Below are 27,640 nucleotides of genomic sequence, written 5' to 3'. Positions count from 1 at the left end.
GGATGCGTTACACGTCATATTTAATTCTGTTATCTGACGAGTGATAAGCCACGCTGTTCTCGATCGTGCCTGAGATGACCGTCGAAGAGATTTTGTTGTCCACCTTCGAATTCCTGAAAATACAAAATCATTCTTGTACCTCATTGACCCACCCACAAGTACATCATCATCAGGACTCAAACAACATGGCAGATGACGGGATAGAGCTCAACTTCGCAGTGCCCGCTTCGGGAGTAGCTGTCAGGCATGTCGCAGCGAAGAAAGGAGGGAGATGGACTGATCGGTGAGCTATCATTCTGACCCTGCGAGATGTGATGAGCTGATTATGGATTTGGACCTTAGTGTCAAGGCTAAGAGAGATGCTAGAGACTCGTACAAGAACCTCAAGCAGACAGCTACCAACGTATCAAATTCTGCTCCTGCTCCTGCTCCCGTCCCTTTCCAGCCGAAAGCTCAACCCGCTCCCGCTTCTTTCGTTGCGCCTCCGAAACCGAGACCACAACCTGCTGCTTCAGTGCCTCAAGTTAGAAGTGTCAGTGCAAGTGTGAATGCAGTAGCAGGCTCATCAAGATCTCAGTCTATCACCAAGCCAGCTGTATCCACAATACATAAACCTCGCTCATCTCTTCCTACACCTTCTGTATCCCGCTCGCACCCTCCTGCAAGATCTGACGCTGGACCATCAAGATTACCCGCAACTTCCATCCCAGCTTTCTCTCAGCCCAAGGCTCCTCAATTCATATCCTCTTTATTCACTGCCGACCCCCTTCCTGCTCCTGCATCTTCATCTCAACCTGCTCAGCCTGTCGGCGCCCCATCAAACGCTCCTTTAGTGAGCGATACATCTACATTTGCAGATTTGGGTATGGACCCCTTGTTAATCCGACATCTCAAGAACAAGATGCACGTAGAGAACCCAACGGGTATTCAAAGATCTTGTTTACCTTATATGCTCTCTTCTCCTTTAGATCCAGATCAGATAGAAGATACTTCCAAACCACTTCGAGATGTACTGATTCAAGCTCAAACAGGTTCGGGTAAAACGCTATCTTACCTCTTACCTATCATTCAAACATTATTACCATTATCTAAACTATCCTATATCGATCGATCTATCGGTACTCTCGCAATCATTCTCGCTCCCACAAGAGAATTGGCACAGCAAATATCCAAAGTTGTAGAACAGCTGATATCGATGAGTTTGACACTCGACGAAGAAGATGATAGACAATTTACTAGATGGTTAGTATCAGGTTTATTAACTGGTGGATCAACTCGTACACATGAAAAAGCAAGATTGAGAAAAGGTCTACCTATCTTGGTTTCCACACCTGGAAGGTTATTGGATCATCTCCAAAATACTTCATCATTCCAATGTGCAAAAACGATGTTTTTAGTTCTAGATGAAGCGGATCGTCTCATGGATTTGGGATTCGAAGAGACTATCAAAGGTATTTTGAAAGCTTTAGAGGGTAGGAGGAAGAATGAGATTAATATTGAAAAAGAGATGGATGAAGAAGGAGGTGGAGGAGCGATGAGATGGAATTTCTGGAATAGAGGAAGGACTAATATACTTTGTTCGGCTACTGTTGATCCAAAAGTTGAGAAATTATCGGGAATGGCTCTTAGAGATCCAATAGTATTCCGTTCCAACCCTGAAAAGGGTACTCAAGATTCACCAAACAAGAAAGATATGAAAGATGATGCTGTTAAAGCTGCTATAGAAGAAGCAGGAGCGATTGTCATACCTAAAGAATCAGAAGAGAAATTCACACCTCCTTCTCAACTCTCTCAAAAATACGTGGTAATACCTACCAAATTGCGTTTGGTAGCTTTGGTAGCATTGTTGAGATCTTTGATTGCCTCTGCTGCGAAGGTGGATACGGAAAAGGGCACGAAGATTATCGTTTTTCTAAGTTCGACTGATTCGGTTGATTTTCATTGGAAGTTACTTGGTGGAGTTCAGATGGGCGATAACAACGCATCTGCTGACTCTGAAGAAGACGGAGAAGAAGATGAAGATGGAAACGAAAGTACAGATGAAGTGAATGGTACAACCACAATCAAATCAAGAAAAACGAAGAAAGGCAAAAAAACATCTTCCTCCGAATCGGAATTGATCACTTTATCATCGCCTTTATTCCCCAATACGACTTTACATCGATTACATGGTTCTCTACCTCTCAGAACACGTATGGCCTCACTCAAATCATTTGCAGGCCCGTCTAGTCGACCGTCTGTGTTGTTCGCTACGTCCGTTGCGTCCCGAGGATTGGATTTACCTCTGGTACGAGCTGTGATACAGTATGATCTACCCACTGAGGGGGGTGCGAACGAGTATGTACATAGAGTTGGACGAACGGCGAGAGCAGGAAAGGGTGGTGAAGCTTGGGCGTTCATATCGCAGAATGAGATTGATTGGGTACCTTGGGTGGAAAACAAGATGGGTAATGCAGAAGGAGAAGGGAAAGGGGGTGTGAAATTGCAGCAAGTGGGTGTGGAGGATGTTCTAAGGAAAGGATTCGGTGGACAGGGGTATGAGTTTGAGAATAGAGCTACGGAAGTTCAACTGGGTTTTGAAAGATGGGTATTGGACGGTACACAGGTGAGTAAGACTACTGATCATACCTTACGTATCTGTATCATCAGGTACGCAGAGATGATGGAGCTGAGCTGAACGTGATGTCATTCGCAGAACGCTGCCCTGGCTCGTAAAGCCTATTCATCCTTTATCCGAGCTTACTCCACGCATCCACTGGAAGAAAAGAAATTCTTCCATATAAAATCTGTTCATTTGGGTCATTTGGCAAAATCATTCGCCCTACGAGAAGCCCCAGGTCAATTATCTTCTTCGACGTCATCCACGACTAAGAGTAATACAAAGATTACCAGTTCGGCAACTGCTCCTGTAAAGAAGAGGAAGCATCCTTCTGGTGAAGGTGACGATGGGGATGATGCGGAAGAAGAAGTGAGAGGAGGTAAAGAATTGACGGCTAGGAACGAGACTGAAAGAAGAATGTATGAAGCGGTTAGGAAACAGGGTAGGATGATTAAGAGCGGAGGTAAATTGGGTGAATTTGCTGGATCGAACAAGAATAAGAAACAGCATATGAGCTCAAACGGTGGAGGAGGGGAATTCCAAGTGTATGGGACGAGTGAGCTGGAGAGGATGGTATCTGGGAAGAAGTGAGCTTGGGGGCTAAGGTAGGATGTACGATGCATTGCTTTTTTCTATCTAGATGTATATGCCACTTCCGGAAGCAAATGATTTAGTGGTGTAATTGGGGTATGGGATTAAGCTTATAGTCCGCTAGATGGGTGGCGAGATTACATTTACATCTCAGAGTGATTCAGTCAAGATCAGACCACAGAGAGAGGGAGCATGGGAACAGTCTGGACCTGGACCCTGTCCTTGTTCGGCTGTAAGAGTAAGTTACTTGGGTGCATATAGCATACAGCATACAGCATACACAATCACCATCCATCGCTGATCATCTCATTCAACCCACCATATCTGGTCGATGTACATCTCATTACCAATATAGACACGACTCGACGACATCAACTGGACAGCATACGATACATATCTAAAGAAGAGGGGGGAATTAGACTGAGAGCTTCGATAGCTTAGTAAGATTAAGACTTGGACAGTCATCTGGATCTGTGTGTACCATTGTGAGTGTATTCTCTTGGCTTAGCCATCCGCGATCACGAACGATATGGGGATGCAATCGATGTGTTCAACCATAGTGAGAACATGGCTGATATATCAATTTCGTTATTCGCTATTCAATCTATAGAGAGAAAGAGAGGTTTGTAAGAAACATCGATTTAGCAACCATATCTGTTCTCAATCCGGAGCAAACGATAAAGCACCAAAGAACACACACTCCGTTACAGCAACCCCCTCCTTTCATCACACGGTATCTCACATCTCACTCACCCTTTCACATCTTTCAACATCACAACGCTCAACACCCAACCTCACTTCCATTCAACCATCGTCGAGAGCGAAACAACTACAACACAACAAACTTCAAGCTATAGCTCATAGCTGAATCGAACCATACAACCGGTACTCACACCGTGTTATGCAATCGTCGTTAGACCAAAACCCCCCATCATCATCATCATCGGCTTCAGCTTCAACTTCAACTACAACCTACTCAACTATCAATTCTATCGACGACAGTGACAGTCATACTTATAGTAACAGCAACAGTAATAGTAATAGTGAAAGTCTCAATAATATAGAATTGGAAAATCCAACAACGGGAAACAAAACTCCTTCGATATTCTATCGTAGTTTGATTCAACCTATACCCATCCAATTGAATTTGGATTTAAGAAGATTATTAACTCAACCTAGACCTATTAGTCCATCTCCTACTGTACCTGCGCAAAATCAAAATCAAAAACAAAAGCAAAAGCAAAAGCAGATAATCGACAACAATAACATCAGTGATAGTGGTAGTATCAGTTCAGACTTGATCAAACAAAGATCAACTTCGACTTCACCTTCACCTGGAATAGGTTCCAGTACAAGTAGTCATAGCAATAACAACATGATAGAAACCCGTCAACAACCTGATCCATGGAATGGTAGGATGCCTACACCACCCGCTACGCCCAATACTGGCAATAGCGATAATGGTGATTCGGGATATTCGACCATTCTGTTGATTTTCATACCCGTCATGGTCGTCGTCTTGACGGTTTTGTTAGGTCTGGTGGTGTTTTTGGTGGCTGTGTTGTATATGAGGAGAAGGAAGGGTATCAGGTGAGTTGAATCATTCACGTTTGCGCGAATCCTTGGAGTGTGATGAGATGGGCGATCTCTGCATGTGTAGATGGAATAGATCATCGTCATTTGATTGCGATCCATCATTATTGCATCTTCCCTTTATTGTCTCTATCAAGCTGTTCGATAATCCGATGGTTATCGCTGAGTCATGCTAATATTTCTTCACCTTTTCAGACTTACAGAAGACGGTGGACCACTCGATCTATCGAAATCAGATGGAGTGATCGGAGAAGGTGGAGTGGAAGGCGTAGAATCTAGGTGGTTGGAAACGCTCGATCCTGATGTGAAAGAGGCTTATAAACGGGCAAAAGGTGAGTCATCTCAAACAGTTCGACACTGAATGCTGTACTCATTTGATGTCACTTTCTCCAGACTGGCAATTGCAATATCCACCTGCTTCAGTACCGACCGACATCACACTCTCTCAGTTCTTATCAATACAAGAAAAGGGAGTATCAGCATGGTCATTTGAACCGGATTACGAAGACAACTTGTCTCTATATGTCCAATCACGTACCGAGATAACATTCTTATCGGACGGACCCGGTATGCCAGCCAGAGAAGGAGGAGGAAATTCAGTCATGGCCAATCTACCTCTACCGAAACTGAATGAAGTATATTACTGGGAAGTGAAGATGTACGATAAACCTTCTACCACCGAAGTTGCTATCGGATTAGCTACCAAACCATACCCGTCGTTTAGATTACCAGGATGGAACAAGTACTCTGTAGCGTATTTCGCCAGCGACGGGTTCAAATCACATAATTATCCATTTACCGCTTCCTCTTACGGGCCCGGACTTAACGAAGGCGATGTGTTAGGTGTAGGATACAGGCCACGTACTGGAACGGTATTCTTCACGAGGAATGGAAGGAAGTTAGATGATGCGTATACTGGATTACAGAGGCTGAACTTGTTTCCCACAATTGGAGCGAACGGACCTTGTACGATACACGTAAACTTGGGACAAGCAGGTTTCGTATTTATAGAAGCGAACGTGAAGAAATGGGGATTGGCACCTATGGTCGGTACACTCGCTCCGCCACCTGCATATGGGAGTGAGAGAGGATCGATCTTGTTAGATGCTGGTTATGGTACTCCCCACTCGAATAATAACGGTACGAACCTTGGTGGAGTGAATGCGTTGCTGGAAGCTGCCAGATCGAGAGGACATGGACATGGACATCAATTGGGTACTTCGGCTGAATCGTCCACTTCATCTTTATCTTCTACAGCTAGGAGGAATAGGACTCCTAGGAGATCAAGACAAACTACCAATAATTCAGTTGCTGGAGTGGGATCCTTACCTGCCCATCCGAGTCCATTGAGAGAAGCGAACTCAAATACACGCGGGAACGAAGCTGAACCTGGACCTGGACCTTCTACGTCTTATTCCAGATCGAGACGGACATTTGGTCGACACCCTTCTTCCTCTTCTGATTACGTTTCGCCAACGGACTTACCTACCACTCAAACACGTGTCCCGCCATCGGACGTTCATTCAGAAGAAGATGAATTTGAATCTGCGTCAGGATCGGGTTCGGAAGATGGTTTAATCGGACAAAGGGATCGAGAACAATCACCAATCGAACATAACCCACCTACACCAAATTTACTTGACATATCAATGCATTCGTTGAGAAACAATGGTCAGTATTTCGGTGGTAGGTATGGGAATCGTACGGAGGAGGATATAGAAGGTGAAGGTGAAGGAAGTGGATCAGGAAGTGGAGAAAGTGATTCGACCGCTAGACCTTCCAGGTTGACTCTAGGGAATGGAAGTCCACCACCGCCTGGCTATGCACCTTTGGATCCCCATGTATATGCTGGTGAGTCATGTTCTGGGATTGTACTTGTGCGATTTGAGGGAAGAACAATCATGCTGATTTGTGATTGGATGGTGTCGATGTAGCTGGCCTGCCGGGTGATTTACCTGAAGAAATGGTCAATCAAGCTATAGCAGCTATGAGCGGGTGAGTACTTGTTTCTTGCTGTATGATATAAATCGATTTGTGTTAATATTTCCTTATATATGCGTGTAGGGATTCGAATATCACTCCTGCACAGATCCAAGCTGCGGCTCAAGCTGTTACAGCTCAAGCTCAAGCCAATGCTCAGGCCATATCTGCGCAAGCTCTAGCACAAGCAGGTGGCAACAGTGGTAATACCAATGAGAATACGAGTCAAGGTGTATTTTCATGGTTCAGAGAAAGGATCTAAGTCCCAGTGTTGTTCATAACGTGGAAGATCGAAAAATCGCTTTATTCCCATAAGTTACTATTACTCCGTATTTCGCTTTGTTGAATTGTTATTGTAAAATACCTGTTTCTGTATACAGTTGTTGTCCTTTTTGCCTGTTTTTCGTTTACGTCTTTTCGAGTGAAAGTTCTATCACGAAAGAAAGTCACAGTGAGAAAAATCCCAATTTGTATGCACCTTTCTGATCGTATTGCGTAGGTCCATTTAGTTGTTATGATTACTATACTAAAACATATGACGACGATAACTGATTTGCTCCTGTTCAACCTCAACCTAATTTACATTCTTCCTGATCTATCGATTCCTCAAGTTCACCTTAGCTAAAGTCCCACATACTAAGTAGTAGCTTGACTTTCGATATTGTTAACATCCATACCCATCTTTTCAAGATAGATCGTACCGAAATCCAATCCAGACTTGAACCACCTGTTGGTCTCCACCTTCAATGTTGTTTGGATCCTTCGGATCATCAGACATTGATGTTGAAGCGACTTTCTTACTCGCTTAGTGGTGTGGGTGCCTCCTTCCCATCCGATCCTACATTTGCACGATTTGCGATTGCGGATGAAGCTCTTTATGACAAGTCTGAACAATGCTTGGTAAATGCTGTAGTGCGATTATGATCTGTACGACCAAGGAGGAAACATACTATTGAGAGTCCGAGGATCAGGTTTAAGACCTGACTATTTGAACTGTAAGTCTGCTCATGATATAGACAGACAGACATGACTGATGTACGCTGTTGTTATTGCTATTTTAGCATACTATGATGTAGAGAACAAAGAGATCTTCAGAGTATGGACACCTCCACCATTGCATTACAGAGCTGAAGCTTTTAGGCCTCATACCACGAAAGATCCAATCTGGAATATAGAGAATGGTCGCTCAAGATCAAGGGACAAAAGCAAATTGTATTTGAACTTCCTTGATGTCGTGAGTGATCAAAAGAAAAGGCTTTCAATGTTCAGATTTGGCGATGAGGATGAAGGCGGAACTTGTGTTGGATGATGGTGATGATGATGATGATGAGATGAGGGAGGTGGCAGTAGCACGAATGAGATTTGAGATCAAAGGAAACAAGCAGAAAGTGAGTTTTGCGAGCTTGTTGGTCCGACGCAAGCAAGTAAGTACCCTGTTAATGTTGGCGTTGATGAATTACTTAACTCCCAGTGGCGGGTCGATATCTCGAGTAATTTCGATTACAGTCTTGTGATTGCTATGGCTGTCAGTCTCACTACTTTGGGTTATGACGCTTTAATCCAGGTTGATCCGTGATAAAATCAAAATCCCAACTCGATTAATTCAACTTTCAGCTGCTAAAGATCATTGAAGTAAAAACCCAATAATCGAACATGCAAACATTCTAGTTGACCCAATCGTGAATTACCAAAGGGCCCTTGCCTGCATCGATCCGATCCGAGACCTCGATTGAATGGACCCAGGTGAGTTGTTTGAATTGACCATATTACGGTATCGTGCATGTAAACCAATTGCGGTGCGTAAGTTTCAATAGTGTTATAGGTGATTGTTAGGTGAGATGAAATCAGTGCCACGAGCAGTTAGATTTATCTCGCCACGAGCCTCCTTGTAAGGAGCGTTATGCTTGTATAAAAGTTCCACAGGATGCCATCAATCGAACCGGGATTAGCGATAAAAGTGTATCAATATATCGAAATTGAGGATCAGTATTCCTGTCCTGATCCTGTGAATCGACGATCGCACTGCACTATGTGACTTAAAGCTTGATATTGCAATTCTGTTACTACTAACCCCACGTGAGGTAATCATCGTAAGTCGGAATGCAAAGGTTTTCTTCATCACGTCACCATGATGAAAAAAGAGTAATAACCCAACCTAATCTAATCTACATAAACCCAAACTCATATCCAATTTTCCAATAAAGTATATTCATCATCTTATTACTAAATTGAAGGATAAGAGTTTTAAGCCCAGGTAGACTATACGACGAAGACGAAATTTTATCAGCAAAGATACTCAGTATGTCACATCTTATAAAGCCACTCACAGGTCGGTTGGCAGCGTACCAAGCCTTGCTCTTGGTTCTTCTGTGAGGGAGAGGGAATTTGAGTCCGGGTTCCAAGAGTTGTTTGATGTAGGGTCTTCTGATATCATCCTTCTTCTCAATCTCAGCTACTCTGAGGATTTGAACGTTCCTGAATCGAGCTCGGTGTCGAGCGGCCATATCTTGGTACATGGCTTCGACGGCTTCGGCTCTTGAGAGAGCTCGGAATTCTTTGACCATCTAGATAGTTGCGATCAAGGGTCAGCACAACTCCCTGGACTTCAACTTCATTCGTCACTAGTGAATCAAAACTCACGTTGTGGGTACCGGATCGAGAATCGTATCTGAGCCAGATAGCAAAGTTCTTGACCTTCAATGGTTTTTTCTCGTGGATCTGTGTGAGGGGTGGTCGTAATTGGTCAAGGATTATAGAGGTAACGTTGAAAGGGGATATTCATAGTGGAGTGATCGATAGTGAAGACACATAGGAGGATAATGAACGAGATCAGCAAGAATTTCTTTCTCTGATTCGTCTATGGGAAATTCATCACTCACAACGTTGATAGCAACGATCTCACCATTGGCCTTCTTGGCCTTCTTCAATTGACGGAGGTAGTACCAGTATCTGGATTTGGCAACTACTTCGTTGGGAGCGAAGATTCTCATTCTGTAGAGCTTGGGCTCTGGAGTAGTCTCCGTAGGGAGAGTTCGTCCAATGACAGAGTACTCGGTGAATCGGCCCATCCTGTTAATGCAGATAACAAGATATTAGCCCAACCATCCCTAAAACATTTGCTAAATTATCCCATCATGCGATATTTCCAGATCCAATGGACACCAGCCAGATCAATATCCAATAGACAGCTCCGAGGTAATTGCTTTCGATAACATCTTATTGTCTGTGAAACAACCATCGCACTCATTGATATTAGGTCGATGAGTTTGACAAGAAGTTCCCTTTCAATAGATGAAATCTCACCAAATCCTGTTTATACGTCAAGATAAAGAACTCAGACATTGCCCCATGTCTCTTCCTTGATGTCTATTGAATATTGAACTGGTATCTGGTATTCTATCCCCTTCTCCTCCGTGTGCTCCCTCCTCCCTTTTCTCCAATCCATCGGATCTTTCTCCTTTTCAACACCTACTTTGCTGCTTGCTTCTTTCCGTATCCTATGCTTCTTCTTCTAGAGATGGTTGATGCTGTGAAGGACAGGAGGTATGTTACTCACGTGAAGGGTTTTTTTGAGGATGATCTTGAAGTATGAAGAAGAGGATGATCTTGATTTGATTCGAGATTGATTGATTGACATGCACGAACCGAAGCCAGAGTCAGAGTGCACTGCAAGCCAGAGCCAGCAAGCTGCAAACGGACAGGACAGTCAACTGAGTGAGCGAGCCAAACCCAGAGGAACAACTCGCAGCTGCAAAACCAGCAAACCAGCAGGAACGAGGCAGAAGAGTACCACCTACGGAACAGTGGCAACCCTCGGCGTTTGCTTATCACCGATGTCCTCGCATCTGTGCGCCTGACCTTTTCCCCCCCAATCTGATCCCGTGATTTTGCCACTCGTTGACCTGTTCTGTTGATTACGTATGAAACGCGGTGTGTGTGTGTCTTCTGTTGATGACGATGCCGTTGATTTCTGAATTGATTGATTGATTGATATTGATCGATATCATGTCTCGTTCAGCCGGTTCATGCCTGATGTTGATGTTGTTGTTGATGTTTGTATATGCTCAGACATCGTTTCATATGATCAGCTTCATCTCTCCAACAACATGATCTAACATCTCATCAAGGTCTCTTTCTTTTGCCCTCCATTACACAGAAGCGAAAGCATAGCAACTGACTTGGTTAGCTGCAATGGTAAGTCAGGTTGAATGACATCCAAAACACACTTCACCACTCAATCAACCGACCGCCCGTGCGTTTCATGTAGCTCCTATGCTGACGCTCAATGGTTCCAATTTCTCCCTTCTATCTTCTCCATATGTGTGCCACATCTCAACCATTCAACATAATCTACTGCACACCGTGCTTTCTTCCAATCTGATCGACAATATCTCATCGAATGAAATAGTCCTCCACAATGGACGTTTCTTCACCCGAAAGGAGGTCTGATGCGGAGTTCCAGCAGATACTAGACTCGTTTGTAGGCGAGAAAGAAACCGTATTGACTGGCAACTTACCTGATCGTGAGTTAACCCGTCGCTCGTATGTAGCATTGACTGATACATCGATGATACAGTCTTAGCAGGATATGAGAAAGATCATGACACTAAGATCTTAGAGGAATCAGATTTCGTCGGTGTCCGTCAATTATGTGAACAATACCCAGACTTAGAACTAGGTCCCACCGATCTGTTTGCCTTCTTACAGTGAGTCAATCATCGATTTATGATACACGGTCGAAGCTCAACAATCACTATACAGAGCGGTATTGAAGCGAGATACATCCACTCGTCCCACTTCACCTCCATCACCTTCACCTATCCCTCATTCATCTTCTATGCCTCCATCTGCTTTCAAAGCAGCCCAATCTTCCGCTGATCAATCCGCATCACGTCGTCGTCGAAGACATTCAGATCGTATCAAATCACCTTCAGACTCCTCATCTTCGAGCTCATCAGGTGAAGAAGACAACACCCGACCTCGATCACAACGTCAAACTTCCGCTCCGCCTCAAAGTGCTCGAGCTTTCCCTTCCAACTCCAATGCCGCTCCCGCACCACCTTCGGGATGGCAACCAATCAGGAAGAAGACTTTATCCGATCCTAGTCGATCTGACGCATCGATCAGCTCGCCTTTATCTTCCCGGATGAGAGCGGCACCTCCTTCAGCTTACGGAGGATTTGCCAGACCCAGTCCGGCAAGTAGGAGGAGAAGAGGATCATCCGGTGCTGCTGGACAATCATTCGAAGAGGACAAAGATAGGAAATCACCTGAACCCTCCTTCATACCCCGGTCAACGAGCTCAGCGTCATTTACTTCTCGGACTTCATGGCAAAATAGACCTACATCGCCTTCTTCCCAGATTGACGAAGTCGACCATACCTCTTTCCACGCTCGAGCCAAATCACCAGCAAAGGAAGATGACGACGAGCCTGATCATGCCGAGATGGAGACTTTTGTGCCTTCAGGCCAACATGATGAACTCGAAGAGGAACATGAAGAGCTCGACCAAATAGATATGGATATCATGGGTCAAGGCTTGTTGGGGACTGGGGGCGATGCGCTGAACCCGAGATTAAGTAGAATATCAGTAAGCGGCTTAAGCATATCTAGATAAGAATATATTCCAGCTGACCTGTTCCGGTAGACCGAGTCCACCAATTCGTTACGAACATCGCATGATACCGTCGCTCGATTACGAAAGGAAAATACTGAATTACTGAGGAAGCTCAAGGAGACTGAGAAATCACTAGCTGTTCAAGGGTAAGCTTTTGGGAACTGCCCGCATAGGTTTTCAACTTATCGTAAAACGCAGTGCCGAGAATGAACGGCTATATGAGGATCTCCAAGCGAGATTGGAGGAAGCTCAGTCGGAGATAGCTCAAAGAAGGAAAGATGAGAAAGATATGAAAGGGAAAGATCGAGCTCAGCTCATCCAAATATCGGGAGTAAGCTTTGGTCATTCCTTCATCTATGTCAAGAGCTACTTCAGCTTATGTGTGTATCCGTTCCAGTTCGAAGCTGACATTATGAGCTTGCAACGAAGTTTGGAAAATGCCAAGATGAATCATGCGAACATGCAGAAGATGTACAATTCACAGTGTGGTGAGTCGATCTTCACGATGCCCGTCCGGCGTGTTTTCGCTGATATTATTACTCAGACGAGGCCCAGCGACTTCGAGATATGTTGAGAGATAGGGATGACGAGATCCGATCACTCGAGGAGGACGTACAAGCTCATGCAGCTGATGAGGAGAAAGTGAGTTCAGCTGCGTATGGCGATATTCTTGCGTCTGAAAGCTGATTGATGCTCTTGCAGTTCAATCGAGAAGTTCAAGCCCTCGAGTCAGAAGTTAAGCGGCTCGAGTCAGACTTATCGGTCGCTCGTCAAGCCGAATCACACCTGGATGTGCAGAAGCAAGAGAACCTCGCTCTCAAGGAGACCATCGATAGAATGCGATTTGATCTGGATGAAGCGCGTGCACAGGCGGCTAACGCAGCTGGTTCGTCTGGTCATCGAGTTCAAGCGAGTGGATCCTCTGCCGGCGGTACACTGTCAAGAAATTTGGGCGATGAACTCAGTCGAAGACTTTTGGATGCCCAAAAGTTGGAGGAAGAAAGTGATGAGGGTGAAGTTGTCGAGACTGTTGTTACTACTCAACGTACCAGGGTAAGTTCGACTCCTGTGACACAAATTGATGAATAGGAGCTGATTCAACAATGGTCGATCGAATGAGCAGAAGAAGGGGACTCGAACTACTGGTCAAGCCGGCACGTTATCGGAGGAACAACCCTTGATCAGAATCGAAGAGGGTATACGTGAATACGCCGATGCAAGTCTGCAAACGGATCCTATACCTGAGCTGGAACCTCGACAGGCCACCCCGAACCAACAAGAGGCAGAGGCAGGCCCTTCTCGAAGCGACGTACACGAACATCCACCGGCATACACTGCCGAGCCTGAACCTATCAACAAGGCCGAATTGATCTCGCAGATACATCCCAAACGACCTGGAGAAGTTGTGGAGTATGACGCAGACGTAGATGAGGAATATGCTTTCTTGACGAACGCGTTAGGTATGAGATGTACGGTCATTGAGGAACAGATGGATGCGCAGAGAGCTGAGAGGGAGAAGAGAGGTGTTTTAGGTATGTTATACCGGATTTTTCGGTCATAGGTAAAAGCGTCTCTTCAGAGGTGCAGCTGATCAGTGACCGTTCTCCGTATGAGAATAGCTTCGCCAAGATCAAGAAATAGGAGTTACTGGTCGGAACAGCGAAAACAATACAAATCAGGTATCGTGAATTATATCTTCTACAATACGGACAATTCGGTACGAGATCAGGTTGGTAAAGTGGCCATGTGTGTTGTTGCTGCTTTTGCAGGTACGTGTGTCGTATGCTAGTTTAATGCACATTGTGAGAATCGTTTGAAGCTGACTTATCTGTTGATGTAGTTGGTCTCGTGGCTGGATCTCACATATACGCTACGCCAAGTGGTATCAACCCACGAGATTATCAATTGTTCGCTCAGATGAATACACTCGCTGGAGCTGCTGGCGTGGGCGAGGGGTTCTTACCTATGGGTATGTTGGGTGTAGTAGAGCAAGGAGCGAGGATGATAGCTGGCAATGGACGTATACCGACTTGATCGTTGGTGACGAGAAAACAAGCTTTTTACGGCCTTTTCACTGTATATGACTGATCCTGGAACCTGACTGATTAATTGAATTAAGATAATCCATCAAGAAGTCTTTACAGTAATCATAATTTATGGACTTTTTTCATTTTTTACTTCTGGATTGGGTCGAGAGTATAGTTAATGTTGTGAATAGTATTTATCAGTGTTAGTATAATGACAATAATGATAATAATGAAATCGATTTTCCTTACTTAGATAAATACCATTTATGTACATTACATTATGTACGGATGCATTATATGCACACACTCTCTTTCCGAATACAAATCTGACTCTGCTGTTAGGTTCAGGGATTAGATTTCATCTCATTCAAATGTGAAGTCAATGCAATTTGATAATTCATACAGTAGAATAAGTGTAGGGTGAGTTGAATCTAAAATTCTTAGATTTTTAGATCCACCAAATATAGGAGAAGAGTATATGCTAAACGTGAAGGATTATGATGACAACAATTGTTCGTATAATATTGACGTCACACGGAATGATAACAATCTAACCATCTAACCTTCTTCTAAGTTTTAACTATATTTTAGGACTACTTGCACCTCCTAAAGGACTTTCTGATCCTCTCCTCTCATCATCAACTCTTATCGTATGTATCTGTTCCTCCAACATGAGTATACCATTAGGTGAAGTAGGCATACCTTCACGTATGGATCCCATGGATCCCATTGAGAATTCTTGATTCCATCCTGTCCCTGTGCCTGTCCCTGTCGATGTATTTAGATTTCTAGATTGAGTTTGAGGTTGTTGTTCGTGGAATGATGAAATTTGACTTCTTGATGGATTCTTCATTTCCTGCCCACTACCACTATCAATCTTGCTTTGCATACCTCCTCCACCACCTCCACCTCCACCTGCCGAGGCAGTCCCAGTCACTCTACTTCCTATATTCTTTAATAATCCATTGAAACCTAACTTTGAACCGACCGGTGTTCCCGCATTACGAGGTGAGAAAGTTCCTTTTCTCACTTTCTTACGAACCACTCGTTTGGTACTATTTATTCATTCATCAGTCACTGTTAGACAGTGAAGGGAAGAGAAGATACAAGAACTTACTGCCATTCTACTACTCCGTAGATGATAGCATCCAATACACCTTGAGCCAAGATCATCCATTTGGAAACCGCTCTCAGTCCTATAGGCGGATTACCCGCAAAATCATCTATACACCCATACACAAAATCAGCTATTAACCTATGTCACTATCAAAGAAGATTTTAAGAGACCACTTACAGATCAAACGTATCAATGATACAGAGAATAAGAACAAATACTAAAAACCTCAAAACATCAGCCAAGAATCATATATCCAAAATCACTATGATTATCGCATTCAAATCAAAAGAAACTCACTCCAAGAGGGAACCATAACATCAACAAAGCCGTTTTCCTATTTAGATAGGAAGACATCGATTCCGGTACGAGTTCAAAACTTTCACCGTTATTCGTCGTACTTTGTCGAGGTGCGAACCTATCATCTGCAGTGTGCGAACCAGGAGGTGGCTGGGCCAACATCCTAGCTAAATCCCATTCGTCCTCGTCCTCGGTGTCATCTCCTTGAGTATCGGTTCTAACACGATCACCATCGTTTTTCGACGTTCGTCTACTACTTTGTGCTGGTGGTCCTGACGCTCCTGGAGTTCCTGGTACTGACGATGCGGTAAGTTGGAATTTTTGTTGTGAGAATGTAGGTGTAGTCGGTGCTGATCTTCTACCACCACTCCCAACACCACTATCGAGAGTCGACCAGGGATTATCGGAACGAGGAGGTAATGTCAATTTAGGTAATGGTTGAACAGAGGAATTCGTCTGCCAAGGTACAGATTCATCTTGTCGAGCTTGATTTGCTACTTGAAGTTCGCTAGGGGTCAATTCGATACCTTCCGATATAGTGATTGAAGGTCTCTGCCTCGAATCTATCTTTGGTGATTGTCCAGATCCATGACCATTCCCATATTCTGTTGAAGATATCGTACTTTTAGGTGATGATGGCAATTGAACCGATTTCTTTCTTTTCTTTTCACCACCTCCCGCTAAAGCTGAACCACTGGCGATAGAAGATTTGGCGATGTACGTGTCATCTGTCGATTCTCTTTTATGCTGTGACTGTGATTGTGTCTGGGTAGTATCCCGGTTCGGGTTTGAATCTTTAGGATCAATATGATCTTCTGAAGGGATTGATGGCATTCTGGGAACGTATAATCCAGGTGGTGTACTTCTCAAATTGTTTTCTTCCTTTTGGTTTTGGTGTTTGACCGAATTTGAAATAGAATTCAACCTTGATGAAGGTGAGTGAACATTGGTAGAAGCAGTGGTAGTTGATGATCTTTTCCGTCCACTCCTCCATCCATTCCAAATCGATCCTGAATGTATACTACTAGGTGAAGGTCCACCGAATCGCTCTCCGTCTACTTGAAAAGCGGGTAATTCCAATTTCTCCCATGGAGGTACTTCTTTAGTAGGTGAGAATGAAGGTCTTCTGAACCCCGAGTTTCTCCTGGTCGGTTCTTTCTCTTTCTCCTTAATTACAGGAGGTGGATCAGTGCTAGATGAAGAGGATATATTCGATTGACCTTCAGGCAGGACCGACAACACTTCACCGCTGCTTCCTCTTTTCCTCCTGAAAGGTCCGTTGCTCATCAACGAACCGAATCGTTCCCTAAAATCACCTTTATCTTTGTTGCTCGTCGAGCTGACAGTCTCGTATGGTCCCCCCGTGGCAGAGTTGGATCCGGGCAACCTGATCTTATCAGGCCGTTTGAGGAACACGTATAGTCTGGCATATAACACGGTTATGATAATACAAACCACACATCTGATACATTGGAGATTAGCTGAAATTGACCTCATCATCATCGTTCAGATCAAGCCAAGACAGAAGTCATGCTTACCTCGGAATGAATTGCATTAATTCCGAATACAAACCTGCGTTCGCACCGTAGAAACATGTACCGCCCGCTATAATGGGATGACATTGAGTATAATACGTCAATGAGAAGATCATCAAGAAAGAGAAACTCAACTTACAAGGGTAAAATCCGAATAATTCATATCCCAAGATAGCGACAGCGAAAGACACGACCCAGACTACACGCGTAAGAATCACAGTTCAGTCTCAGTTTATTATTCGTTTTCTGAAGAGATAGAAGATCAGATGAAGATGTTGACGAAAACTCACCAAATGCCCATAAGAAATACCACCTCTTTTCCATCCATAGTGTGAACCAATGCAAGGGCTATAGGATTGAAATTCGCTTGTTATTACTTGTTTGGTTTGTTTGTATATATATTAAATAACTTACATAGATGAGGATCATGAAAGTAGCAAAGGCCAATATGAGTGTCCAGCCATGTTCTATACAGATTCACCGATTGGTCAAGGTCAACTTCAAGGGGAACAACTAAGGAAAGCTAGTATGCCTCAACCTACCAGTCCACAGTATAGCGATCAATAAGAAACCCAATCCATCGCACGAAATAGTCCCATGAGCGATGGCGCTCCCATCTCCCGATAAGAATAAACATGAACTGATTAAACCGACGACCCTATTGTTTACATCCAAGCCAACATATTGATCAGCGACACACGATCCTTTATTGTAGTGCCTTGAAGAGTAAGAAAGGAAATCAAAGGAAGTGGGTGGGGGGTTACTCACCCCAATAAGAAATCGCTGACGATAAGAGCTTGCACGATCCTCGTCCTTGTCGTACCTGGTCTACCACGTATACGCTCAAGTACGAACATGGATACTAGTATCATACCTGATCCGAGTATTGTCAAGCACTGTTACATTTTAGTGATAGCAGGGTCAGTGTGTGTTTGAATGTGTGTCACCTTCAAAGGAAAGGGAGGGGAGGGAGCTTACTAGAATGACAACATTGACGATTGATATCCAAAGATCATTATCCGATCTTGTAACTTGATCAGCTAGAGCTATCCTTCCTTCGTCCATATCCACATGATGCGTCCTACGCGATATCGATGATATAAAGTAGGACATGTTGATCTGAGGATCTGAGGATCTGAGGATTTGAGGATCTGAGAAACCCAACGCCTAACGATCTATACACAACGAAAAGATTCGATCCTCCCGTCTTTTTTCTTCTCTATCTTATTCGTCTTCGTGATTGGATGTTGAATAGATGAGATGAATGGAGTGGTTATTATTATTATATATATCTGAATCTTGATTTTATGATAGTCCGTGACATTGTTAATTCGGTTTGGTCGATTCGATTAATTTCAATTATCCACAATCCACGAATCCACGAATCCAACGATCCGTCCCAGTATACCTAAAAGTTGTGCTTTCTTTTTTTCTAGCTATCTTTCTTTCTTTCTTTTCTTTTTTTCCGTTCCTTCAATCTCAGATTCCTTCCTTCTTAAGCAAAACGATATTGACCAAACCAAAATTCTTTACTTGTTGTTATGATGTTTTTTTAATTAGATGTACTTTGTATACTAATTATGGATTGACCAGTTATCCGTTTTCGTGGGGGAAAGGTAACTGAGATCAAATGATTTGATTCGTCATCCAAGACTTTATTTGATTCCAGCACCTGTACCAATACGACTGGACGGTGACAGTACGTGACTTCGTGATGTATATCTAACTATGAACCGAGGACTGTGTGGTCTAGGTCTAGGTCGGGGCTCAACTCTTGTTTTTGAATGATGGGTGGTGGAGCTGGTATCGATTCGATTGATCTAAAAATGAATGGTTGGTATTCTATCTATCTATCTGTCTGTATCTGTACTCCTCTATGCTACGGTATATGATAGTCTAGTCTAGAATTATATAGGTGATGATGATAAATGAATTAACAAGAACAGAACTACGAGTAAATGAAATTCCAAGACGCTAAAAGTTAAAATTGACCATTCAAGCACAGAATACAAGTGTAAACAGGCCGAAGGGAACAAAGAATAAGGAAAGAAAAGTAACAACGTATGTACTTTAACCGTAACTGTGACTGTAATTCATCGCACCGCGTCTGTTCTTCTTGAATGATGTGATATACTCGGTTATTTTCTCTACATGGTGAGGGGATGACGTTAAATGTACTGGAATAGGAACACCCTTCCTCCCTCGTGCGTGTGTGCTCGCTTCTACGGATTTACAGTAACATCTTCCCATTCTACTACTCGTATAGTATGACCAACTATATCGAGGCAGATTCTTGAATTGTCCTACAAACACTTCGTTTCAACAAAACATATATCATCGCTATCACCATCTTCCATCTTCCATCTTCCATCTTCCCCATGATAATTGGACTGTGTCACAGAACAGAGAATTCGCAATTTTGTCCGATCGGAGTCAAACTGTTTTTGTCTCCCGGTTGTCCTGTTGTTTCCTTGTGGTTGTCCTGAATCAGTGACTCACATTTTTAGGGAAAGACATCCACAGGAGTCTTCATGCTGAATACAAACAGCACTTGTGCATCGTACTGCCAAGTAGGTGAAATGCGTCTAACCATGTTAAGCAAGAATTATCCATCATTTACATTTGTTACCATTCTCAGTAGAGCCGGCCCCGGCTTGAGCTGGTTAGACGTGAAGCAAAACTAAGAATCTTTGTATATCTAGGTTGTGATTAGATATAGCATTCTTCATATACATGTCAATTATAACAATAATACAGAGGATGATCTAATTTCATTCTCACCGCACTTTTACTAAGAAGCATTCCCAGCAGCCCAAGTTTCACTACTCTTAAACCTCTCACCTTCCGTTCCTCCCCATTCGACAGGTCCTGAATTAACCGATTTATCAATGTGGAAAGGGAGGTCTCTGACTACGTTGGAGATCAAGATCGGGAAGGGCGATTGGTTTAGAGCGTATCGGGAGTATGTGGTTGGTTGAGCATAGGCTATGGTGGATGTATGAATTAATCTGCGATATGACATTGTCGTCAGAGCGAGGGATGTTAGTTTAGAAGTAGCTCAACTTGCATGTGCATCAGAACCCGAAGAATGAATGATTCGTTTACGAAATTATCACTCACACGTCGGATGTTAAACCTTTGATGGGACTATTGGTAGTTCTGAATCGCTAACAAAACCATTTATATCAGCTGAGCAACCGTCCAAGGATTTGAGATGAGCCAGTTGACTCACATGCATTCGATATTCTCCAGTTGTCTATCAGAGAAATGAAATCGTATTAGCTGTCCACTCCGTCCGAAAGATCTCTTACCAATGTAAAAGATAACTCACCCCTATCCTATCGTTTGTGGACTGAACTACACATCAGCTCCCATCTCACATATCTGACGAGATTCCCTATATTATCATTCCACTCACATGATACTCTTCCTCATGAGGCCACCATTCCCCACCAACTTCCACCAAACCCTCCGAATCCGTACCGTCCAATATACCCGTCAAACACCCTCTGAGAGGATGAGTGAAGATAGCATCCACTTCATCTGGATTGGGTATCAAGTCGTTGAGAATCGATGGTGAAGATATGAAGCATACGACGGCTAATTACATCACCATATATCAGCTGATCTAATTCTTGACCAGAGGGGGAAAACAGAAAGGAGTGGATATGATTTACGGGTAACGACTATATGATTTTTCATATGTGAATTCAAAGGTAAAATAGTCATGACAGGTTCTAGTATCGTAAGATGATGTATATTCGGATGGTCCAGGGGAAGACCAACTTCTTCGAAGGCTTCTCGACGCTATTCATATACGTCATATCAGCTTTTACAGACCTTGACAAACGTCGTGTGTCAGATATATGGATGGACAGACAAACTCACCGCTGTATGTATAACATCCGGATCTTCAGGATCGACTTTCCCACCTGGTAATGCCTATCGACACCATTAAGTCAGCTGGTGAGTAAGCCTGACCAATCTGCTCTCGTGTCAAAAAGAAAGGTGATGGCAGCTTACAGTCTGAGAGGGATGTCTCCTGCGATACCGGGAATAATACCAATCAGCGTTTTCAACCGAAGGACACCATATAAGAGATCTGAGTAGGGCAACACAACTCACCTCATGGTCTTCGCTCGAGTAGTCAACAACACATGTAATTTATCATCTCCCTCTTTCTGAAATAGAGCTACAAGCACTGCAGCCTGCTTCACTAGACCGAAACTATTCCCATTTTACGTTGGACAATCAGTCACGGGGCTTCACGAAGATAGCGTGAGCTGACTCACTCGGTAGTAGGAGGGGTTGGATAATTAGCTAGATTCCTCAGGCAACTTAGGGATTCTTCGGATAGACCTTCTAGAAATTTGGAAGGTATATGCTGGAGTACACCAGAGCTGGGTATGCAATGACCGTTAGGTGCAGAGGAGTCGGTTGGGAGCTGAACAGTCATTGATAGTTGTTACAGTGAGATGAGAAGGAGAAAGGTCGATTGGAGATAATGGATGGAAGATAGCAATCAGGAATTTGATATAGTGGTGTAGTATCGAGACTTGAAGATAAACTTTGGGTTTGATGACGGACTTATGCTTATCTGTCGAGCGTCGACCGAAGTTGTCGGATGACCACTTCTTGTAAGTGATCCTTTGATGTGATAATGCTGAGGGGGTTTATGTGTGGAGAGGAGCCAGGAAGGGGCGCGGTGAACTCGTGCGACGTGAATGACGACAGGTGACTTTCTGTGGGCGATTCCGAGATGATGTTTTGGGTCGTTCTGTACCGTTTTGCGAGATTGAGAATCAGTCGAGTCGAATGTGACTCGAGTAAGTTAGCTGAGCATGGGGATGTTTTTGGGACTGTGATGGTGGTATGGGGAGCAACTCAAGTGGAGGTTGACTTAGTAGCGTAGGAGATGAGCGATGTGATGTCGACCACGAGATGAACACGTGTCAATGGAAAGGGCAACTCTGGGACGCGTTCCAGCCTTCTTTTGGTCATGTCATAATGTTGAGAATTGATCAAAGACGCGTTCAGTCGTTCAACCATCTTTGTTCGAAATCATATCACGTTCTCAGATCAGTACAAGTCCAAATATAGCTGACAAGAATCAGCACTCAACGTTCTCACTTTCTGAGTCTTTCCCAACGGGCCCTGTCAGTCATTCTCAACCCTCACCCAACATGTTCCGTCCTTCAACGCGTCATAACATCCCTTCCTCATCTACCAACCCAGCGCTAGAGGTAAAAGTGAACAAACGTCAATCTGGGATTGGTGCCAATCCAGCGGGTCCCAGTACGAGGTATCCATACAGATTGAATTTGTAAGTAAAACACTCCTATTCTATCTATTGTACGTACACATTCGATTGGGGTTTTAGCTAAAATGAGTGACATAGCTACGAAACACCTCCAACACTCGATATAACCTTAGAAGAATTCGAGACATTTGCGATATCTCGACTGAGGGTGTTATCTCAGATAGAAGCATTATCACATCGATCGTTGCCTTATGCTCAGGTACAAAGCTCCATAACGAATTACACGAAAACCCACTTGAATTTGAGTAGTAACACCGCGAGGAACGTTAATCTAGATGAGGAAAGGAGGAGGGATGAGATTGGACATTGGGTATTGAGATTGAGTTTCTGCAGGAGGTAAGTTAAAATTCATCTTGTATACAAATCTACTGGTAAATATCTGTGAAGATGGTACATTTACAAATTTGTTACCTCATGCAATGAACATGTACCGTGTCTCACTTGATTCATAGCTGATCTCCGTCTTTCGTCACTTACCAGTCCCGACCTCAGAGCCCGATTCGTCCGATCCGAAGTTGCTCTCTTCAAAAACCGATTCGAGACCGACGACGCCAATGAACGATCCAGTTTCCTGAAATCGCTGCAATTCGATTGGCAGATCGTGGATGAGAATGAAAAAATGAGGTACGAGAAGGAATTGAAGTTGTGTATGTGGGAGAAGAAAGATGAGGCTTTTAAGAATGAAAGTTGGTTCAAGGTGAGTAAAGTCATTCACAATGAATTTATGAAATCGAAAGAATCATTGGGGATCGGCAAATGGGATGAGGAGTAGGTTGATTACCCATGGAGTTATTGAGCAGACGATATGATAGGCATTGAATCACGATAATTGGCGATACATCGTACTAACATGATCATTATTACACCCAGGTCCCATGGCATACCGTCCCTGATCTCGTTGGTTCACGAAAAGTATATATCAGAGCAGGGATGGCCTATGTCCCTCAGAGTTTACAGATTTCCTTAGTGTTGCAAGCGTTTGCTAGTAGGTTGGAGAAGGCTTTGGAGGTGAGTATCGTTGTATCAATTCGCACTGGCCGCGGAACTGTACAACGCTGATCATGAACCCCTCTCCTTATTGATTTGTTCTTCTCCTTCACACAGTTGACAGCCAAGAACCTCCCTCGTCTCGACGAAGATGATCGATTGGGACCTGTGATCGATCACCTCGCATCATCTTTCTTATCAGGAGTTGCATCGTCAGATTATCAATCTTCCGACTCGGCAGCTGCACAGGGTGTAATCACGGCGGAAATGGTAGATGACGTGGCGCGTAAACACTTCCCGCCATGTATGAGGAATTTGTACGATAGGTTGAAAAGAGATCATCATTTGAAACATTTTGGGAGATTGCAGTTGGGTTTGTTCTTGAAGGTAAGTGTGGGATTCACGTGTGCGCAAAATGTCAAAAGTCAAGGTAGAGGGAAGTGGGATTGAGACGAGTGATTTACGTTTTCGAGAGATGGGGGTTTGCGTGACGTGAAGCTGATACAGCTTCTTTGCGATGATAGGGCATCGGTCTCCCACTTGACGAAGCTATAGTCTTCTGGAGAAGGATGTACGGCGCAACGATGAGTGATGACAAGTTCAACAAAGAGTATAAATATAATATACGACATTCCTATGGACAGGAAGGAAAGAGGACGAATTATCCTCCAAAGAGGTATGTTTAATTGCTATTCGAGTGACTTTTAAGCTGAATAAAATATGTGTCTGTCGTTCGGTTGTACAGTTGTCAACAGATTTTGACTCAAAACCAACCTGGTACTCAAGATTCACATGGATGTCCCTTCCGACATTTCTCACCTGATAATCTCTCTGCATTCTTATCGTCGACTTATCCACAGATCGACCGAGGTAGCAGTGATATGAAAGAAATTCTAGATTCAGTCAAATCCACTCATTATCATGTGGCCTGTACGCGTGTTTTCGAGTTGACCCATGGGATCAAGAAAGGTGAAGGATTGGGTGGGAGTGAGTCGGTCGCTCATCCGAATAAATGGACGGATAGAAGTAGAGAGCTGGAAAGGTGAGTTGATCGTCTCTTTGATGAGTGGCTTTTTATCCAGTCAGCTGATGTCTCCTGCACGTAGGGAGGTGATCGATAGGATCAAGAAGAAGGAAGATTCAGATGAGATGGTGATCGATCAGTAGTGTAGTGCTGCCGGATGCGTGCTGCGTGCTGCATGGATATGCTCGCGGTGTGGATCATCTTGAGGACTCTATGCATCATTGTGTACATGTCCATGTATACGTTTGCGTACATATCATACCACACTCGTAGACTGACTCGAGTACTTGCGCTTGGTTCGATCACCCTCGTGCCTGATTATGACTTTTGTTTGTTTACATGATTTCAATATTTCCATCAGCACGGACCATCCGAAAGAACATCCATCCATCAGTCAACAATCCACAATCAACAATCATCCAACAAACCACGAATAACATGATCATGCATCCTTCTTCTCATTCCATTGCCTTGCCATGGCTGACGAATGATCTCTTAATACCCTCTGATCACCGATCGACATTCTTTCACTCAGTCTCATTCCACCAGACATCATCAACCAACGACGATCCTTTGTACTGGATTGTATTGTATTGTATTGCTTGACGACCAACAATACCCACACATCAGGGGGATGAAACTTGGCGATTGCTGACTTCTCATTCTTGACATATTCACGTCTCTCTCTCTTGAGATTGCCATCTCATCTTCATCTACTATCCATTTTGAGGATACCATCTTATCTCTATCTTCCAACATGTCACCCTACGCTCACTCTGAGGAGACACCCTCAGTCATCTCTTCAACTCCTCAATCCACCCATCTCGCCACTTTCTCACCTCAATCTCCTCTACTCGAGACGCCTCATCTGGACCAAGATAAACATCCATTAGGTCATTCTCAGCTTTCTCAAGGAGACGGCGTGGAGGGAGAAGATATTGAAGAACTATTGGATATCGATCATTCGACTTCATTTTCCTACCACAACGAAAATGCAGGAGAGATATATGATACCACATCGTTAACTTCGAATGACATTCACCAAGATTCAATCTTATCTGACTTGGCTGCCAAACAAAATGAGAGCCTGTCACCGTTCAAAGCTAGACCTGCTCCTTCCTCCACTACCCGAACGGGTCTAGGACCAAGAATGACTAAATCTGCTGCTCTCAGAGCAGGGTTGAACTGGGATGAGATCAAACCTAAACGGACGGTTGAAGAGAATATTGAAAGAGAAGGAGGAGGCGGTGTTAGTGGGACACCAGGTCATAAGAGAGTTGGGTTGGGTATTGTAAGTTTATCTCTCACTCATATACTCGCTCTTGTGTGAGAGAGAAAACATAGCTTAAATCCACTTGCCATTCTCTTTCTCGCCTATAGACCGTTCCATCTCTGGCTCAACCTAGTATAACACCCCGTCCAACCAAGGCATCTCAGCTCCGTCTCAAATCCGATAACACTACCACCCCATCTTCCCCTTCTTTCAAATCACCATCGAAGATCTCGAGAGGACACCACAGAACATTTTCTGTCCCCGTCTTTAATGGAGCTACAGTAGCCAGTCTGAACAGTCCGACAATCTTACCTAGACAAAACCGTACATCTGCTTTGAGAGCAGCTGGCGAAAAAGGTAATGCCGGATATAGGGATTACGAAAAGATCCAACAGGAAAAGGCCGCTCAGAAAGTCAAAGAGCAAATTGCAATCGAGAACAAGGAAAGGGCGAAAAGAGAGAGAGAAGAAAGAAGAAAGAGTTTGGCAATAGGTTTAACAAGTTTGGATAAACCTTCTGTTCAAGTTAGACAGAATAGAACTTCCAACTTGAGAGCGATGGGTGAGAAAGGTACAGAGGGATATAGGGATTATGAGAGTATTCAATTGGATAAATTAGCTCAAAAGGAAAAAGAACTTCAGGCGATTGAGAATAGAGAGAAAGCCAAGAAAGAGAGGATAGAAAGAAGGAAGACACAGGCACTTGGCGGGGGTTTAGCAGCATTGAACGAACCTGATCTTGTTGTTAGACAAAATAAGACTTCTGCGATGAGAGCCAATGGAGAGAAAGGTAATGAAGGATATAGGGATTATGAGAAAATACAAGAGGAAAAAAGGGTAAAAGAGGAAATGGAAAGATTGGCAATTGAGAATAAACAACGAGCGAAGATGGAAAGAGAAGAAAGGAGGAAAACTTTGAGTGTGATGCCTTCTAGTTTGAGTAAACCTGTTATCGTGAGTTTCACACATTTACGAATGATGTTTTGCCACAGCTTATCTGTTATTTCCGCTTTCTCACAGACTCCCCGACCTAATAAGACATCTCTTCTCCGAACGAACAGCTCCAAATCCATCTCCTCGCTTCACTCTGTCCGATCGCCCCTATCGACATCTCATTCTCATTCTCGTCCTTCTACTAGCCATTCACTCACTAGGACCATCTCAGCTTTGAAAGTCAGTTCGGCAGATAACCTATCATTGGGCGAATCACAGCCTAAACCAAAGCCAAAGCCAAAATTGGTTGGAAGCGGATGTGGAGTAAAAAGTTTGGGTAAGCCAAGTATTGTAAGTTTGCATTTGTTTTGTATCTACTTACATCTTCTTGAGTTAATCTATACTCTCTCTATCGTAGACACCCCGATTAAATCGAACGGCATTACTTCGTACGCCCCAATCGAAAACCAACTCATCTTCATCTCGACCCACTCTACCCACTTCGTCATCTACACCTAGCATACATAGAAAGATAAATTCGATATCTGCCAGTACGCCTAAATCATCGATTGACTCTGTGGTAGGTGTAAGTCCAAGGCCCACAAAAGCAAGTTTATTACGAGCCAATTTGGGGATGAGTAATAAGATATCCCCCCCTACGCCTCCTACTGCTACTTCGTCTTGAGACAAGCAAGTCAATGGAGAGTTTTAACACCGTTTACGTCAGTGGGATAATGAGACCATGTCA

The 27,640-nt window shown here is 43.7% G+C and overlaps 8 protein-coding genes across 8 annotated transcripts; 5 read left to right on the top strand and 3 right to left on the bottom strand.

The window, feature by feature from the left end:
• Nucleotides 1-185: 185 nt before the first annotated feature.
• On the top strand, nt 186-3,190 carry I203_107115 (uncharacterized protein; the record flags this gene model as incomplete). Its single annotated transcript, XM_019145201.1, has 3 exons — nt 186-283; nt 343-2,605; nt 2,696-3,190. 3 exons carry the CDS (start codon nt 186-188, stop codon nt 3,188-3,190), a joined length of 2,856 nt encoding a protein of 951 aa, XP_019005020.1.
• Nucleotides 3,191-4,091: 901 nt separating this feature from the next.
• On the top strand, nt 4,092-7,025 carry I203_107114 (uncharacterized protein; the record flags this gene model as incomplete). Its single annotated transcript, XM_019145200.2, has 6 exons — nt 4,092-4,780; nt 4,979-5,115; nt 5,177-5,998; nt 6,041-6,634; nt 6,718-6,778; nt 6,848-7,025. The coding sequence occupies 6 exons, from the start codon at nt 4,092-4,094 to the stop codon at nt 7,023-7,025; spliced, it is 2,481 nt and encodes an 826-aa protein (XP_019005019.2).
• Nucleotides 7,026-8,928: 1,903 nt separating this feature from the next.
• Nucleotides 8,929-9,831, bottom strand: I203_107113 (uncharacterized protein; the record flags this gene model as incomplete). Its single annotated transcript, XM_065518134.1, has 3 exons — nt 8,929-9,327; nt 9,404-9,481; nt 9,643-9,831. The coding sequence occupies 3 exons, from the start codon at nt 9,829-9,831 to the stop codon at nt 8,929-8,931; spliced, it is 666 nt and encodes a 221-aa protein (XP_065372864.1).
• A 1,349-nt stretch (nt 9,832-11,180) lies between these two features.
• Nucleotides 11,181-14,414, top strand: I203_107112 (uncharacterized protein; the record flags this gene model as incomplete). Its single annotated transcript, XM_065518133.1, has 11 exons — nt 11,181-11,286; nt 11,340-11,469; nt 11,525-12,353; nt 12,411-12,526; nt 12,579-12,711; nt 12,778-12,868; nt 12,925-13,022; nt 13,083-13,433; nt 13,504-13,912; nt 14,000-14,149; nt 14,221-14,414. 11 exons carry the CDS (start codon nt 11,181-11,183, stop codon nt 14,412-14,414), a joined length of 2,607 nt encoding a protein of 868 aa, XP_065372863.1.
• A 573-nt stretch (nt 14,415-14,987) lies between these two features.
• I203_107111 (uncharacterized protein) lies at nt 14,988-18,469 on the bottom strand (the record flags this gene model as incomplete). Its single annotated transcript, XM_019145196.1, has 11 exons — nt 14,988-15,462; nt 15,525-15,630; nt 15,702-15,741; nt 15,822-17,283; nt 17,360-17,426; nt 17,496-17,555; nt 17,647-17,704; nt 17,771-17,823; nt 17,899-18,014; nt 18,125-18,252; nt 18,335-18,469. The coding sequence occupies 11 exons, from the start codon at nt 18,467-18,469 to the stop codon at nt 14,988-14,990; spliced, it is 2,700 nt and encodes an 899-aa protein (XP_019005015.1).
• A 1,678-nt stretch (nt 18,470-20,147) lies between these two features.
• Nucleotides 20,148-21,812, bottom strand: I203_107110 (uncharacterized protein; the record flags this gene model as incomplete). The annotated part of the gene is made up of 10 exons (XM_019145195.1): nt 20,148-20,364; nt 20,477-20,523; nt 20,589-20,612; nt 20,688-20,708; nt 20,775-20,956; nt 21,034-21,163; nt 21,245-21,298; nt 21,380-21,398; nt 21,482-21,583; nt 21,649-21,812. 10 exons carry the CDS (start codon nt 21,810-21,812, stop codon nt 20,148-20,150), a joined length of 960 nt encoding a protein of 319 aa, XP_019005014.1.
• Nucleotides 21,813-22,539: 727 nt separating this feature from the next.
• On the top strand, nt 22,540-24,830 carry I203_107109 (uncharacterized protein; the record flags this gene model as incomplete). Its single annotated transcript, XM_019145194.1, has 8 exons — nt 22,540-22,679; nt 22,755-23,012; nt 23,157-23,373; nt 23,547-23,684; nt 23,781-24,050; nt 24,188-24,339; nt 24,409-24,705; nt 24,770-24,830. The coding sequence occupies 8 exons, from the start codon at nt 22,540-22,542 to the stop codon at nt 24,828-24,830; spliced, it is 1,533 nt and encodes a 510-aa protein (XP_019005013.1).
• A 614-nt stretch (nt 24,831-25,444) lies between these two features.
• Nucleotides 25,445-27,577, top strand: I203_107108 (uncharacterized protein; the record flags this gene model as incomplete). The annotated part of the gene is made up of 4 exons (XM_019145193.1): nt 25,445-25,978; nt 26,068-26,913; nt 26,980-27,243; nt 27,311-27,577. 4 exons carry the CDS (start codon nt 25,445-25,447, stop codon nt 27,575-27,577), a joined length of 1,911 nt encoding a protein of 636 aa, XP_019005012.1.
• Nucleotides 27,578-27,640: the final 63 nt, after the last annotated feature.

Source organism: Kwoniella mangroviensis, chromosome 2, assembly GCF_000507465.2.
Source record: "Kwoniella mangroviensis CBS 8507 chromosome 2, whole genome shotgun sequence".
NCBI classification, from domain to species: Eukaryota; Fungi; Basidiomycota; class Tremellomycetes; order Tremellales; family Cryptococcaceae; genus Kwoniella; species Kwoniella mangrovensis.
Note: the sequence above shows the minus strand (reverse complement) of the source record. Positions and strands in the feature narration are given on the sequence as shown.